Source organism: Carassius carassius, chromosome 28 (genome assembly GCF_963082965.1).
Source record: "Carassius carassius chromosome 28, fCarCar2.1, whole genome shotgun sequence".
NCBI classification, from domain to species: Eukaryota; Metazoa; Chordata; class Actinopteri; order Cypriniformes; family Cyprinidae; genus Carassius; species Carassius carassius.
In genome coordinates, this window is record NC_081782.1 from 29,560,944 (window position 1) to 29,577,564 (window position 16,621).

Below are 16,621 nucleotides of genomic sequence, written 5' to 3' on the forward strand. Positions count from 1 at the left end.
CTCAATCGTGAAATGACTGTGGTTCATTAGATGGTGGCGGTAATGTGCCAAAAGATGGATGGCCACCACCATTAGAAAATAAAGAAGAAATAGGGAAATTATTACACTTAAAACTCTGTTGAATAATGCACTGAGTCATATAAAAATATATAATGCTTTAATGAAACACTGTTTAAAAGGATTTAGAAGAAGTTGTTTTTGTTTAGAAAAAGATGCATTGGGGTCAGCATTTACAGAGATTCTGAACTCTATTGGTGTTAGACAACACGTTTCAGGACCTACTCATTGTCGAAATCATACTCTAGATTTAATACTGTCACATGGAATTGATTTTGATGGTGTTGAAATTATGCAGCCAAGTGATGATATTTCAGACCATAATTTAGTTTTATGCAAACTTCATATAACAAAAACTGTAAAATCGACTTCTTGTTACAAGTATGGAAGAACCATCACTTCTACCACAAAAGACGGCTTTGTAAGTTATCTTCCTGATGTATCCAAATTCCTTAGCATATCCAAAACCTCAGAACAACTTGATGATGTAACAGAAACTATGGACTCTCTCTTTTCTAGCACTTTAAATAAAGTTGCTCCTTTACGCTTAAAGCGTTAGTTCACCAAAAAATGAAAATTATGTCATTAATAACTCATCCTCATGTCGTTCCAAACCCGTGAGACCTCAGTTCATCTTCGGGACACAGTTTAAGATATTTTAGATTTAGTCCGAGAGCTCTCAGTCCCTCCATTGAAGCTGTGTGTACGGTCTACTGTCCATGTCCAGAAAGGTAAGAACAACATCATCAAAGTAGTCCATGTGACATCAGAGGGTCAGTTAGAATATTTTGAAGCATCGAAAAATACATTTCGGTCCAAAAATAGCAAAAACCACGACTTTATTCGGCATTGTCTTCTCTTCCGGGTCTGTTGTGAGACAGTTTAAAACAAAGCAGTTTGTCATATCCGGTTCGGGAACGAATCATTCGATGTAACCGGATCTTTTTGAACCAGTTCAGCAAATCGAACTGAATCATTTTAAACGGTTCGCATCTCTAATACGCATTAATCCACAAATGACAAGCTGTTAATTTTTTAATGTGGCTGACACTCCCTCTGAGTTCAAACAAACCAATATCCCGGAGTAATTCATTTACTCAAACAGTACACTGACTGAACTGCTGTGAAGAGAGAACTGAAGATGAACACCGAGCCGAGACAGATAACGAACAAAAGACTGACTCGTTCACGAGTCAAGAACCGGTTGCATCGGTTTTCGGATCACCAGTAGTTCTTTCGAACAGTTCGATTCAATAAACCAATTCTTTTGCGCTCGACGTAATGGCGTCATTGGCGATGATCAGGAGCATCGGACTGGGGGTAAAACCAGTACTGATTACCAGGTCCCAAAGGAAGAGAGGGCCCTTGAAAAGTCTGGAATATATTTTATTTATCTGGATATTTTCATGGGCAGGGCCATGGGGGCCCATCAGGACTGCCTATGCATAGGGCCCGGGATCTTTTGCAACGCCCCTGGCGATGATTGCCCTTGAGTCAAGCCTTCGGTTTACCCGCGCTCATAACATTAGCACAGAATCAGTTCAGAATCAATCACCAAAAGAATCAGTTCGGTTCAGATGCTCTGTGTGTCGGTCTGCTTCACGCTGAATCACACATGAGCAGTATCATCAGCTCCTCAGTTTTCGAATCGGACGCGTGAACGAGTCAGTCTGTTGTTCGTTATCTGGCTCGGCTCGGTGTTCATCTTCAGTTCTCTCTTCACAGCAGTTCAGTCAGTGTACTGTTTGAGTAAATGAATTACTCTGGGATATTGGTTTGTTTGAACTCAGAGGGAGTGTCAGCCACATTAAAAAAGTTAACAGCTTAAGTCATTTGTGGATTAATGCGTATTGGAGATGCGAATCGTTTAAAACGATTCAGTTCGATTTGGTGAACTGGTTCAAAAAGATCCGGTTACATCGAGTGATTCGTTCCCGAACCGGATATGACAAACTGCTTTGTTTTGAACTCTCTCACAACAGACACGGACCAACATTTTTGGACCAAAATGTATTTTCGATGCTTCAAAATATTCTAACTGACCCTCTGATGTCACATGGACTACTTTGATGATGTTTTTCTTACCTTTCTGGACATGGACAGTAGACCATACACACAGTTTCAATGGAGAGACTGAGAGCTCTCGGACTAAATCTAAAATATCTTAAACTGTGTTCCGAAGATAAATGGAGGTCTCACGGGTTTGGAACGACATGAGGATGAGTTATTAATGCCATAATTTAAATTTTTGGATTAAACAACCCTTTAAGGAAGGTTAAGGAAACCAGTTTGACACCATGGTATAATGAGCATACTCGCACCTTAAAGAGAGCAGCCTGGAAAATGGAGCGCAGCTGGAGGAAAACAAAACTAGAGGTATTTTGTATTGCTTGGCGGGAAAGTAACCTATCCTAAAGAAAAGCATTAAAAACTGCTAGATCCGATAACTTTTCTTCTTTTTTAGAAGAAAACAAACATAACCCCGGGTATTTATTCAATACAGTGGCTAAATTAACAAAAAATAAAGCATCAACAAGTGTTGACATTGCCCAACATCACAGCAGTAATGACTTTATGAACTACTTTACTTCTAAAAACAATACGATTAGAGATAAAATTGTAACCATTAAGCTGTCAGCTACAGTATCGCATCAGACAGTGCACTATAGACCTCCTGAGGAACAGTTCCACTCATTCTCTACTATAGGAGAGGAAGAATTGTATAAACTTGTTAAATCATCTAAACCAACAACATGTTTGTTAGACCATATTCCATCTAAGCTCCTAAAAGAGGTGCTTCCAGAAGTCATAGATCCTCTTCTGACTATTATTAATTCCTCTTTGTCATTAAGATATGTCCCCAAAACCTTCAAACTGGCTGTTATTAAGCCTCTCATCAAAAAAACACAACTTGACACCAAAGAACTAGTTAATTATAGACCAATCTCGAATCTCCCTTTTCTGTCCAAGATACTAGAAAAGATACTATCCTCACAATTATATTCCTTCTTATTCTTGTTTGGCATTAATGGAAGTGATTTAGCATGGTTTAAATCGTACTTATATGCCGCCATCAGTTCGTAGCAATGAATGAAGAGGTATCATATTGATCACAAGTGCAGTATGGAGTACCTCAAGGCTTAGTACTAGGGCCATTACTCTTCAAGCTTTACATGTTACCCTTGGAGGATATCATCAGGAAACACGGTGTTAGCTTTCACTGTTATGCTGATGATACTCAGCTCTATATTTCTTCACGGCCCGGTGAAACATACAAATTTGAAAACTAACAGAATGCTTAGTCAATATAAAAAACTGGATGAAGAGTAATTTCTTACTGCTAAATTCTGAAAAAATAGAGCTGTTAATTATAGGATCTAAAAACTCTGCTTGTAATAACCTAAAACGCTGTCTAAGACTTGATGGATGCTCTGTCAATTCTTCGTCATCAGTTAGGAACCTAGGTGTGCTATTTAATAGCAATCTTTCCTGCACTGTCTCCGACGAACGACAAGCGACAGACCGGAAGTCATTCATTTCCAAATGGAATGAGATTTTGCCACAGTTTTTGCTTGAACATGTTTAAACACATTTAATCATTTCTGTAATACATTTTCATTTTAATTTTGCTAATTATTAAGCGTTAAAATTAATATTCAATTAGTATAATTACATATTAAAACTAGTGTATGAAATTGCAAATGAAAATTATGTAGGCCTAATTTCATTTTCATTTTGCACCAAACGTTGCACAAATGTATTGGAAAATGTAAATGTAAATACAGAAATGCATTGCCATTTTACATATTGCATTCCAAATTGAATATTGCAACCCATATGCTTCCATAGACTTGACTTGACTTTAGTTCAGTTCTTCCCGTTACATCAACGGTCCACACTCCAGTCCAGCAGGTGGCGTGAATGCGCTGTCGTCTGTTTGCCAACCGCCATTAAACCCCAAAAGAAGAAGAAGAAGAAACTCAACAAGAAAAACAAGAACGAAATGTGGAAATAGTGTCGTTGTTGCTTATCTACATCGGTATCTGTTAAAGCTTGTAGCTATTCAGTACAGATTGGGGGAATGAGTACTTTCTGATCGCCTTCTTCAGTCAGTTGAACACTGTGTGGATGTTGTTGATTTGTAGTTATTAGGTGATTAGAGAGGAGAGTGATGGCGATAGCGCACGCCGCAACAGACTATGTGTTCACGGACTTCGTGCTGAAGGAGCCCGCCTCAGAGAACCGCTACAGAGGCATCCGTCTGGAGCTGGCCCTGGATAAGATGGTGACCTGTGTGGCTGTGGGACTGCCCCTGCTGCTCATCTCTCTCGCCTTCGCACAGGAGGTGTCTGTCGGTCTGTATCTCTCTCTCTCTAGGAACTCTTTCCCATCTGATGATGCTGATCTGTTCAGTGTTGAGAGCAGTGAAGGCATGCACACGTGCCATGTGTTCTTTTGCTGTTTATACAGTAGTTGTTATACAGTATCTGTTCAATCAGATCAGTTTCCAGTATAACTACCACACCTGGGGGATTCCAGAGAGTATCTGCAGAGTAAACAAGTTTCACTAACTTTCATTTCCAAACAGTCTGAACTCTGAAGTAACTTTCAGGATAAGTAGTTATGATAGTTTATTCTTTGATCATAACCTGCTCTGGATCTCATCTTCAGAGGTGTTCGTCTTCAGTAGCTGTTACAGCAGATTATGCTGAATGTTATTATATTAAGAACATTACATTTATAAATTTATATATATATATATATATATATTGCATTATTATAAGTTAAGTTTATTGTATACTATCGCAAAATTATTATTTTATTTTAAACATGAAGTTCTGCATTAAAAAGTTAATATACCTGCTACGTCTCACTTCAAACTATTTCTTTTTTTAATCAAAATTTTTATTTAGCATCAAACTAAAAATTTTAAACGGTTTGATGGAAAATAAGATCAACTTGAATAATAATGTGTCTGGAATCATTTGACTTTGATCAATAACAAATAACGTAAATGTTAAAGTGAGATTGTCCTCATATAGTAAGGCAACTGATGTAAAAAAAAAAACTAAAAAACCCCAAGCACAAATGTTTGAGTTAGTGTATCAGATGAAAATGCAATGCTTTTTTTGCGTTTGGTTATCTGCAGAAAACATTTTAGCACTGAGCCCATCGCAGCAGCCAAAAAAAGTATCAAATAAAGTTCAACAGCTTTATTTTTGTTTTTATTTAATATACAAATGTAAAAAAAAAAATTGTAGGGCTATTTTTTGTTGTTAATGTCCCGAATGAGGAACAGGATGTGAAAATGTAAGATAAATGTTCATGTTCAAGCTTTAAAAAAAAGATGCAAAAGTCTAAAAAATTAGATTCTTTTTTCTGTAGGTACACAGATTAGTTGTTTCTCCCCCACGAAGTTCTCGTGGCGTCAGGCTGCTTATGTGGATTCGTTCTGCTGGGCTGCAGTGCAAACACAGGACACAGGAGGACTGCCTCTGTGGCTGCACAAGGTACACCATCCAACACTTGCACACTCTTTACTGGGTTCTCCTCAGTATTTATTTGTGCTTGCTGAAGAGATGCTCAGCTACTCATCCGCAGCAGTGCATGCTGCATTAGCACGTCATATCTGATTATAACATCTCATAGCCTATAACACGCTCTCACACATTTCTAATGTGCCCTCAGATTCATTAGTTCCCCGATCGGTATTGTCTTTTCATGCATAGGTGAAGACCCCCATCTGAGGGGTGTTTGAAAATAACATTCAAAAACCATGCTTTGTATTGTAAAAAAAACAATGCAAATGTTAAGTGGCAGATCTAAGTAAGACTTCCTCTGTCCCAGACGAAACCTAACATACTTTTTGGAGGATGCAAGATTTAATTTAGTAATTATAATATGAGCGCGTGGTGAAAGAGGACTTATAACAACAAGCCAACAATGAGCGTCTATGGACTCTTACTCAGAAATGCATCGAACACCTCAGAAAAGCAGAACGGGCCTCTGGTTCATGATGATAACATTGGTTTCATTGCCCAAAAGAATGCGGGCAGAACAACAAATTTATTCATTTCCCATGAATGACTCTCATTCACAGACATCCCTTTTTTTGACCTTCCTATCACATATGCTCAGGTCACTGTGTGTATTATTACTGTTCTTGTATATTGTGTTTTGTATTATATACTGTTTTATGCACGCTTTTGATATCATGTAATCTTACCTATACCATGTAGGGTGTCTGAATTCGTCTTCGGATGAACTAATTGAGAGTTTATATTATATGTGGATACTTATGCTACATATTAATGTTCTAGGAATGTTTAGTAGTCTTTGCATCAACATCCAATCCAGTTACATATGCAAACTAGATCGTAAAGTTTGTAGGCAAACTTTAAGTTGGGTTGAAGAAGCCTAGCAGGAAAGTTTCATGTGTTTTAAAAGCTTAAAGTTTGAGGGTTTTCAGATTGAACTAGTTTGAAGTAGAGCTGAAACAACGAATCGATTTAATCGATTAAAATCGATTATTAAAATAGTTGTCAACTAATTTAGTCATCGATTCGTTGCTAAATAACTTTTATTTGCCGTAAGCGGCTCATTTCGTGCATATTTCAAATCTGCGGTGACCAAAGTGTGGCAGTAATGAGCCACCGGAGGTTTTACTCAGCCAGTACAACAGGAGAAGTAGCGAATAGCCAATAGCTGGCCTTTTTTTATGTCACGTGCTTCCCGAGCAGCGTCTATGTCTGCAGCATTCAGCGTGATGTGGGAGTACTTTACATTGAGACTTTAAAAAAGAAGAGTAACCATTAAACTCTGCACTACTGCACTGTTTAAGGGGACGTTCACATATCGCGTCTTTTGCGCGCTCAAGTTCGTTATTTCCAACACCGCACCGCATCGAGTTAAAAACATTTAAACTTTTCAGAATGCAGCAACCGCACCGCGGGTCATGTGACAAGAACTAACCAATCAGCTTCATCCTTTCCCGTAACAACGTTAAAAGCTCAGTCAAGATGAAAGGAACAGCTGATCATAGTTGTATATGGATTTCCATTTTGAAATAAATTTAGTAGCAGAGCTACTGCAAGCGATTTTTTTTAGCTACAAATCCATTTATCCTTTGCTGAAATTTCCGCGTCTTCAAGGAGAGAGCAAGGAGGTTGCTTAGCAAAGGCAGACGCCTCAGGGGCGCTTCTGCACGAGCGCTTTGGAAAGAAGGAGAAAGCGGTGCGCCTAGCGTTTTCCACGCGTTTTAGGCGCGATATGTGAACGGCCCCTAAGACTTTCATTTGTGCAAATTCTCCAGTACAATGTTGTTTGCAAATGTTTAGTCGTAAAAGCTGATAACATTGCTTTTTAACAGTTAACATTTAAAGCTTTACAAACATGTTCTGTGATCAGTTTGTCGTTTACCAGTTCAAAATTCAGTCGTGCAGCCTAATTATGACTGAATGAGAGAGGTAAATGTAGATATTTGAAATGCACTTATTTTCTAAGTATTCACTGCTCTTTTTCACACAGCAGGTTTTTTGTGTGTGTCCTATTTTTTTTCTGGACAACCTTCTGATGGATTTTACTTTAAATTGTGAGTTCCATTCAGGTTTCATGCCATTGGCACTTTTTTTGAAGGATTGTTTACAATTTCACAGCAAAAGCTATAAAGCTGTTTCCCAGTAAATAATAAAATACAATGCACTGCAATTTTATTCTGTTTTATCCTTATTCTTCGTGAAAATATGTTCTGAAAGATTCCTTAATAAGCTTTGTTCAGGATGTTAAACTACTTTAGGAGCTCTAAGGACTGCCATGGTGAAAATAAACATTATTTGAAATCTCCTTGTGAAATTTGCTAGAGTATGGGTCAGTGTTCTGATTGCAGAAGAGTTCAACAAAAGAATTACTAACACAATAAAACAACTCCAGGTATATTTTTGATGAGGATATGACAGTGCAAAATGGTTAAAATCTCTTAAATCTATGCTGAATGATAAAGACCATTTATTAATAATTTACTTAAAAAACTAAAATATAAGTACATAAACCGATTAATCGTAAAAATAATCGACAGATTAATCGATTATCAAAATAATCGTTAGTTGCAGCCCTAGTTTGAAGTAGAAAAATATATAGATTAGTAGATGGATAGATAGATAAGAAATAGTAAACTAGCATGTTGTTGGCATGATTAGCAAGTCACTAGCATGTCGTTAACAAGTTTGTAGCACCATAACAGTATATGTTGAAGAGCGTAACATTTCCATCAAATGCTTGAGGCATTCTACAGCTAATACTTAACCTAATACTATGGAAAACTCTGACTCATTTCCCTTAACTGCATTCTTTGGTTTCTTTAATGGCTTCATCCACTTTAGCTGCCTTTTGTATGAATGCGTTAGTATATGTTTATTTGTTTAGATTAACTGTGTGTTAGCATTTAGTTAATAAAACTTCTGTCCAAAAATTACAAGAGTCTCTGGTCCTGCTACTTGCAGCTGATTTAAATAGTTGTAATTAAACATAATTGTTATTATTTATATACATTTCTCTTTTGAGCTAATTTGCAAGACCTGTTGTGTTCTCAGTCTTATATTTGGAAGTTTTCAGTCCAATTAGTGAGGCCTTTTTTCACTCTCTTTTTTGGAGTTATTCAGTATAAAATGACTAGTATCTTAACTTTAAATATGTGGCTTTGAGGAAATATAAAGCTGTGTATCCTAAAACTAACTTAAAGGTCCTAAAATAGAGCCTTGTGGCACTCCATATTGGACATGTGATTGATACAACACTTCTTCATTTACCAATGCAAAGTGTTAACAGTCAGATTACATCTCTAAAGTTAGTGTGAAGATGTGCAAAAGCTGAGACAATACCAAACAGAAATGTATATATTTTCTCTCCCTGGTTACTTAAAGGTGTGTACATTTTTGCCACATAAATTGCTAAAACAATGAGTGTCTCCAAACATACAGAAGTCTGAAGAGGCTTCATAAAGAAATGAAGTTTTATTCACTTCAAGCTATAATAAAGAATAATTTTTTCAAACAAAATCATGAATGTATTGTAGGAAAGAGTCCTGTGTGGGTCCTGTTTGATAAACCTGCACCCACCCTGCTATCCGACAGCAATGCTAATTTAATTCAATACCCAAACTTGACTCAACTGCATAAAAACAGTGACCCAAACTGCACCCGCATTAAATTAGTAGACAAAAATAATTTATTTTTTTAATGTTACTCAAGCAATTAACCGTTAGGCATTCTGAGCTAATGCACTCAAAACAATTAACAGACACGCAGCCCAACTTGTTTACAACCAAAAAAAGGGGGGAGAAAGAAACAGTGTGACATCCATTGTGTAAAAAAAACACTATTCAAGTATGCATACATCATGTAAATAATCTATTTTGACAAATAGTGCATACTTTGCAGTGAATACATGACCATTTGTCTTATTTTTAGTGGCATGAATAGATTAAACGTAAAGCAAGCATAGAGCGTTCCTTTTCATATAATCACTACAGCTTTCAATCAGTTGGCTGTAGTTCTCAGTGCTGCAAATCGTGCTGTAGAAGCCTTTAACGGTCTTCAGACCGTGTGCCAGATTTTGTTGAAATAGTGTTGGCTAAATGGACATGCAACCCATCGTGCCTGTCACCCGTCCGATCCACACAGCACCTGACATAAATATTATTAGGCCCTAAAATGCACTTCTCTCCCCTCTCTCTGCAGTTCTTCCCTTATGTGCTGTTGCTGGTGGCAGTATCAGTTTACTTGCCAGCGTTGTATTGGCGGTTCACAGGAGCTCCTGTGCTGTCTTCTGATCTGACCTTTATAATGGAAGAACTGGACCGGTCCTATAACAGAGCCATCAAACTGTCTAAATGCCTTTACACAGCAGGAAAACTGGACCCTGAGTCAGCCCGCATGGGCTCACACAGGTAAACTGAACACACACACACACACGTCTGACAGTTCTTCTTGATGTACTTTCAGAGCACACAGGGCTGTCACGTGGCTATTGAAATACACACACACACTCAAGCAAACCTCCCAACATTATGTTTCTATAAAAGTTGCTTTTTCACAAACCTTTTACTTTTCACTTCCATCTCTCACTAATCATACCCATCCTATTACACACTTTTAACATGTAAATCCTGTTATTCATGCATGTTTTTTTTCTTCTTCAGCTCTGTGAGAGATCTTACCGAGAGCTGCTTTAAATATCCTCTGGTGGAGCAGTACCTGAGGACCAAGCGCTTCTCTCGAGGATTACTGATCCGATACCTCCTCTGCCGCACCATCACTTTCCTGGCCCTCGTGCTAGCCTGCATCTACCTTTGCTTTTACATCCATCTCTCCTTCACAGATGAGTTTCAATGTGACATCCGCACTGGAGCGGTTCTCAACGACTCCTCAGTTCCTCCGGCCATGCAGTGCAAGCTTGTCGCCGTGGGCATCTTTCAGCTCCTGAGCTACATCAATCTTTGTGTGTATTTGCTGCTGCTGCCATTGTGCTTGTACGCCATGTTGGTTCCGTTCAGAAGGACCATGGGCTTCTTGAAACCCTACGAGATGTTACCCACTATAGGGGTAATGCAGTTTGGACGGGTGACCTGGGATGATCAAGCACTCTACCTGCTGTTTCTGGAGGAGAACCTCAGTGAGCTGAAGAGTTATAAGTGCCTGAAGGTGTGTAGATGTGTGTGTGATGCCTATAATCTCTGTGATCCATTCTTTGGGTATAATAGTACATCGTAAAGAGCTGTATAAATGCCTCAATCATTCATTCATTCATCCAGTTTAGGCATTTAATCATAAACTGCTGCATCCAATTTCAAAATGCATTTGTTTAAATTCATATTGATTCTGGAAATGAGTAAACTGAATCAGTATTTATTTGGTGTAAGAGATTGTTTTTTTAATGTGTGTGTTTTATGTTTGCAGGTGTTGGAGTTGTTAAAAGAGCGGGGAGAGGACTCATTTGACGCCTTGCAGCTGTTGCAGACTCTTGGACAGGTTAAGACAGATGTGGTGGACGGCAGATTGACAGAAAAGGACCAGAAAATCAACAGTACCAACAATGGTGACACTGAAATGAAAGGTGTGGTACTTTATACATCAAAAATATGCAATAGATTTTTTTTAGTTATAAAAAAATATGAATAAAGTTAATAAATTGGTGCTCTTTGGATGCGTGATTTCTTAGTTCATAAAAAAAAAACTTATAATGCTAGGGCAATCCAAAACATAGTGAAAAATAATTAGCCTTGTTCTCACATGGCTTTACATTAAAACACCTCATGAGTGCACTGAAACTTCAACAAGGTCCGTTTAAACAGTCACGATACACTCACCTGATTAAGTGTAAAAACAACACAGACTAATATTTTTCTAAATATAATTAAACCACAAAAATTCTAATGTTCTAAGGAAAAAAAACAAACAAACAACGTACTTACACACACCCACACACAGAATACCTTATAGATATCAAGATAATTTCATAAAATACAGCATAGAAAAAAAAAATTTCGTTACAAAAAAGGTGAAAAATCGAGTTCAGCATTTAAAACATATGCACTTTAAGGTAGAGTAGTGATGAAGTGATCCGACACTGACTCAGTGTCAGTAAATGTGTGTGTGTTTCTCCAGAGGTCTCTCCTCTGCTGAAGGATGCTGGCGTGAGAAGTCCTGATGGAGAGAAGATTGTGCGTCAGAGGGTTATCTGATCTGATCTGTGGTGTGTACAGAGAGTGTTGCGTCACACATCTGGAGCACACAGAGGAATAGATGGAGGAAGACTGGGAGAGTCCCGTCCTTTCATGATGATTGCATTACTAAGACTCACGAACTGCAGTCAAATTCTGTTTTAGTGCTTCTTGTGGGGTATGAACTGCTTTATATTGCCTTAGTTTCACAGCAGAAGATGAAAAGTTATTCTGTGGAAACGATGCCTGTACTTGACTTGTAAAACTGACTTATTCAGGTCCATGCTCACATTGTCACGCACCAGACCAAGAATCTGCTGATTCTCTCATTCTGAAATAATGAGGAAATTGTAATAAACTGAATGAAAATCTGAGAATCTTTTTGAAATGTGAATTGTGGGAAGAGGTAAAAATAAAGAATAAATGGTATCATCTGCTGTTTCTGCGCAGATTGATGTTGTCCATTTGTCTTCTGCATCCATGGCCTTTTTAATACTTGTGTTTTTTTACTTTTGTGTGTCTGTTCTAAAAAATAAAAATAGATTTTTTCTTTTTTTCATTTCTTACTCGGGTACAGTTGCTCTCATGTGTTTATGTCAAAAACGTAAAAAAAAAACTTTTATTCATAAATATATCATTCATAATTTTATCACAATTAAAATAAATTTAAAATGATTTTAAGTCTCGTAACGGAACGCACCTGCGACGTCATCAGCAGACGACAAATGAAGCGTACGTCATCAGATCGTGCAGGAGTGTGCAGTTCGTAACAGGTTTGTGGAGTTTAATAATCGTGGCGCAAAATAAAAAAATATTCTAATTATCGCTAGCAAGAATATAAAAGGACAACGCATTTAAATCGTTATGCAGGTCATGGTCTAAATGCTAAATTAAGACGACTGACGTTAACGTTTAATCTCCTCCATTGCTCAGAAGCTTCTCTCAGTTTACTTGAGCAGCTTTTACTTTACTTTTTTACTTACCACGCTGAGAATCAGCTCTTTCTACGATAACACTGGCAACAGTTCACCTAAGCCTTGTTTCCACTGGTGCTATTTCATATGGTTCATGACTTTATTATTATTCTAAAGTCTGTAAAATAGTCATAGAGATTAAGTAGATGTGTTTACCATGAATAAAGGCTGCATTGTTGCTTTACTGATCTGCACTATTAAGATTTATAAGACAAATTTTTTTTGTCAAAGATAAAGATTTTGAATTCTCCAGTCTGTCCTGTGCTGATCTATTAAAGGCATAGTTCACCCCAAAATGAGAATCAGTCATTATTTTCTCACCCTCAAGTTTTTAATATTTTTGTAACCAAACAGTTTTGTTTGGAGATGAATATCACATTTCAGCAGAACAAGGACATTATGTTGAGTAAATGATGACCGTTTTATTTCTAAGTACAAGGCAAACGTTGCAGCATATTAAAGTTTCACGTGGCATAAAACTGTGACATATCTCTGACTCAAACTGGGTTTCCAGAACTGTGACTTGATTAGGATTTCACAAACGGACCTTGAAACGGATTTGTCAAATTCTGAATGAGGCTTATGCATCTCGGCTGAGCGAAATCTCAGAAAACACATCTTATACAACTGGAAACGACTTTTTAAACATGTCTACAAATCAGATCAGCATCCCTATGTTTTGTCAGCTAGAAAAAGACTAAATAAATGGATTAATTTCCTTCTAAATGAGTGTGTCACTTGAAACAAGGTTCTGTAACCCTGACATTGTAGTTGACCGTGTGTGTGTGTGTGTGTGTGTGTGAGTGCAGGATGGCACACACATGGGCCGGGGGTCACTCCACGGCTGTGCTCTGTGCTGGAGTCTCCTCTGAATCTGAGTCTGTGGTGGTCACCGGAGCAGAGGGAGGAGAGCTGACCCTGTGGACTCACGACGGGTCACCAGTCTCTAAACTGCACCTGAGCGCTGGAGATGATGTCACGAGCGTGGCTTTCTCACCGTCGAGCCCCTGCGTGCTGTACGCCTCTCACGGACGCATGGTTAGTGCACTAGACACCAGGAACCTGAAGACGGCCGTGAAGGAGCTGACAGACGTGGGTGAGGAGGAGATCAACTGTGTGTCTGTGAACCCGAGTGGGGCTCTGCTCGCTGCTGCTGACGACTCTGGAGCCGTGAGGGTCATCGACCTACAGCAGGAGACAGTCATCCGGACGCTGAGGAAACACCACAACATCTGCTCGTCCCTGACCTTCCGACCTCACCGGCCTCAGAGTTTAGTGTCTGCAGGCCTCGACATGCAGGTGAGAGAGACCCTGGTGCAGGTCCTGTGAAGAGCAGCTGTCTCTGATGTGTTCACATTATTAACATATTGGCTGTTTATTAGTATTTATAAAGCACATTCTGCTTGCCCATATTCTACATCCTTAACTTGACGACTAAGCTACCTTACTGTTATTAAGCAGCAAATAAGAAGTTTATTGAGACAAAAGTCCCAGTTAATGGCGAGAATTGGATATTTAAATTAAGCGTGACCATTATTTTCTTAAGGCATGTATGGGGTTTCTTAAGAAAGATATTAAGATATCTTTTATGCAACTTGAGTTACAAGCACACAAACTTTGGAAAAAATAATATTCATGTCTTTTGGGCAGGTCTTCTTTTTTTATAGTGGGAACAAAATACATCTCAGGTGTTGATTGATATTTGTTTTTCAGACATTCCTCCTTAAAAGAAATAAAGTGTCGTCTGTATGTAAAGTGACCCACATTTGGTTTCTGACTGCTGAAAATGTGTACTATTAGTTATGTGTACACATAACTAAAAGGTCATTAAGATATATTTGAGTTACACACATGCAGGCTTTGGGGGGAAAAACTTGAAAGGTGCTTTTTCCCCATTTTTGAATGCACAGTAATGGCATATATTGCAACAAAGATTGTTAAAGTTAGCATATTTTAATAATAGAACCGGCCCCTTCACTGCAAATCAAGCGTGTGATGCTGAATGAAATCGTGTGTCTGGTTTGTGTTTCCCATCTCGCAGGTGATGCTGTGGAACCTGCCAAAGGTGCGTCCGCTCTGGACCTACAGTCTGCAGCACACACAAGGAGAAGACGCTGGTCCTCAGAGAGCAGGCCAGATGTTCAACCCTCCTCTCGCACACTGTGTTGATGTCACGTCCTGCGGTGACGTGCTGGCCTGTGCTGCTGAGGATGGCTTCATCCACCTCCTGCGGGTGTCTGAGGACTCCAGGCTCAGGGAACGAGGGATGTTCAAGGCTCACTGTCAGGGAGCATCACAGGCTCATTTCATCGGCTTCCTTTCCCATCCGTACTGGCTGGCCACCGGAGGAAACGACGGGCTCGTGGCTCTCTGGGACCTCAGTGAAGATGCTCTGGTAGCCAATGAGAGGAAGAACAAAAGCCGCAAGAAGAAAGCTAAAGCCAGAGCGAAGGAAGCCTCTGGAGCTCAACACCAGAAACAACAGATGAGCAGTGAGGAAGCAGAAGCTGGCAGTGCTTCAGAGACGCATGGGAAACCCGAGCCAAAACGGTCTTTTAATCACGGGGAGAAGGTGAACTGGGTTTGTCCAGCTATGTTAAAGGGAAAGCCGAGTCTGCTGGTAACAGACCAAAGTCCCAATCCATCGGTGTATTCGCTGGATGAACTATAATGTGTGGGAAATCCTATTAAAATCATGTCAACTTAATGCAAGATCTACAGCTTAGATTATGCCTTCCGCAGTCATTTTTTGCTCATCTTTTGGTCTGATTTTGAGGTGGACCAAGTACTCCATGACTTGAGTCAAAGTACAGAATAACTTGCATGTAAAAAGTACTTAAGTCCCAAAAGTACATTTCCTTTTTCATGTCAATGCACTGTTTTATTATTGCTGTAATACTTGTAATGCCTCTGAAGCAACTAACACTATTAGACCTTCTGAATACACTGACTAGCTTGTAGTAACTTTGGAATTAAAAGCTTTTGAATGTTAAAAACTGACAGAAAGACAAGAGTTTTACCTAATGCCCCCACAAAAGCAGGATGGTAGTGACCTCAATAAAGAAAATCACCCACTGACTTTCAAAGCTGCTCCATTGTAACTACGTCAAGGACCTTGATAGTAACGTAGTGGAGTGAAAATGACCATATTTGTCTTTCAAATGTATTGAAGTTAAAAAAAGTTTCCAGAATAAAAAAAACGACTCACGTACAGATAGGCTAAAAGCTTACTTATAAAAGCACTGTTACAGTCCACCTCTGGCAGTTTTCAGTGTCACTAAATGCATGTGAATGAGTTTTTCTTTCCTGCTTATTTGACCAACTTTATCTTGAGGTGAGCTGAAGAGTGAAGAGGAGTGCACGTCACCTGGAAAAATCTCAGTGTTTGGAGAACTGCTTCTGCATGTGCATCCTTACAGATACTCTACCATCCCATGATGCCATGGGAGAGAATTTGTAAATGGCGGGAAAACAACTGATGTTGTAGGTCACCTGACAATAATAACATGGCAGATGCATCATGTCCAGATGTATGCATACAGAAAATATCTTTGAGAGTAATTTGCAATGGCTACTTAACCTGAAAGTACCTTAGTTATTAAAACCAAAAAAATTTAGTTATCATCTACTCAGAGCAAACTGTTTTGAGTAAACCTCATTTAAGGAATATACTCAGACTTCTCCTTTTCGTCTAAAGTGACATTTCACCATCAGTCAATGCTGATGTTATTGCTTTGAGTCCTATTACCTCCATGTTGAATAAACTTTACAGACATTCAGTTGTTTTCCTTTTTTGAATGATTTGAAATCAGTCTCAGGTTTCAAAGAGCTGAACTTGTTTTAAACCTGGAAAGCTTCAGTAAAGTAACAAGCA

At 38.7% G+C, this 16,621-nt stretch overlaps 2 protein-coding genes across 2 annotated transcripts; both read left to right on the forward strand.

Annotated features, from left to right (window-relative positions):
• Window positions 1–4,022: 4,022 nt before the first annotated feature.
• On the forward strand, window positions 4,023–12,193 carry LOC132108275 (pannexin-1-like). Its single transcript, XM_059514958.1, has 6 exons — window positions 4,023–4,412; window positions 5,443–5,567; window positions 9,792–10,000; window positions 10,253–10,754; window positions 11,010–11,166; window positions 11,718–12,193. Exons 1-6 carry the CDS (start codon window positions 4,229–4,231, stop codon window positions 11,792–11,794), a joined length of 1,254 nt encoding a protein of 417 aa, XP_059370941.1. The 5' UTR covers window positions 4,023–4,228; the 3' UTR covers window positions 11,795–12,193.
• A 279-nt stretch (window positions 12,194–12,472) lies between these two features.
• wdr53 (WD repeat domain 53) lies at window positions 12,473–15,805 on the forward strand. The gene is made up of 3 exons (XM_059514959.1): window positions 12,473–12,546; window positions 13,557–14,046; window positions 14,789–15,805. Exons 2-3 carry the CDS (start codon window positions 13,558–13,560, stop codon window positions 15,416–15,418), a joined length of 1,119 nt encoding a protein of 372 aa, XP_059370942.1. The 5' UTR covers window positions 12,473–12,546; window position 13,557; the 3' UTR covers window positions 15,419–15,805.
• The last annotated feature ends 816 nt before the right edge of the window (window positions 15,806–16,621 follow it).

What these genes read in the sequence shown, in the direction of transcription:
- LOC132108275 (XM_059514958.1), top strand. Translation starts at nt 4,229, where the DNA reads ATGGCGATAGCGCACGCCGCAACAGACTATGTGTTCACGGACTTCGTG. An exon ending in TGCCTCTGTGGCTGCACAAG is followed by an intron (nt 5,568 to 9,791) that starts GTACACCATCCA and finishes CTCTCTCTGCAG; the next exon opens with TTCTTCCCTTATGTGCTGTT. An exon ending in AGAGTTATAAGTGCCTGAAG is followed by an intron (nt 10,755 to 11,009) that starts GTGTGTAGATGT and finishes TTATGTTTGCAG; the next exon opens with GTGTTGGAGTTGTTAAAAGA.
- wdr53 (XM_059514959.1), top strand. Translation starts at nt 13,558, where the DNA reads ATGGCACACACATGGGCCGGGGGTCACTCCACGGCTGTGCTCTGTGCT. An exon ending in CTGCAGGCCTCGACATGCAG is followed by an intron (nt 14,047 to 14,788) that starts GTGAGAGAGACC and finishes CCCATCTCGCAG; the next exon opens with GTGATGCTGTGGAACCTGCC.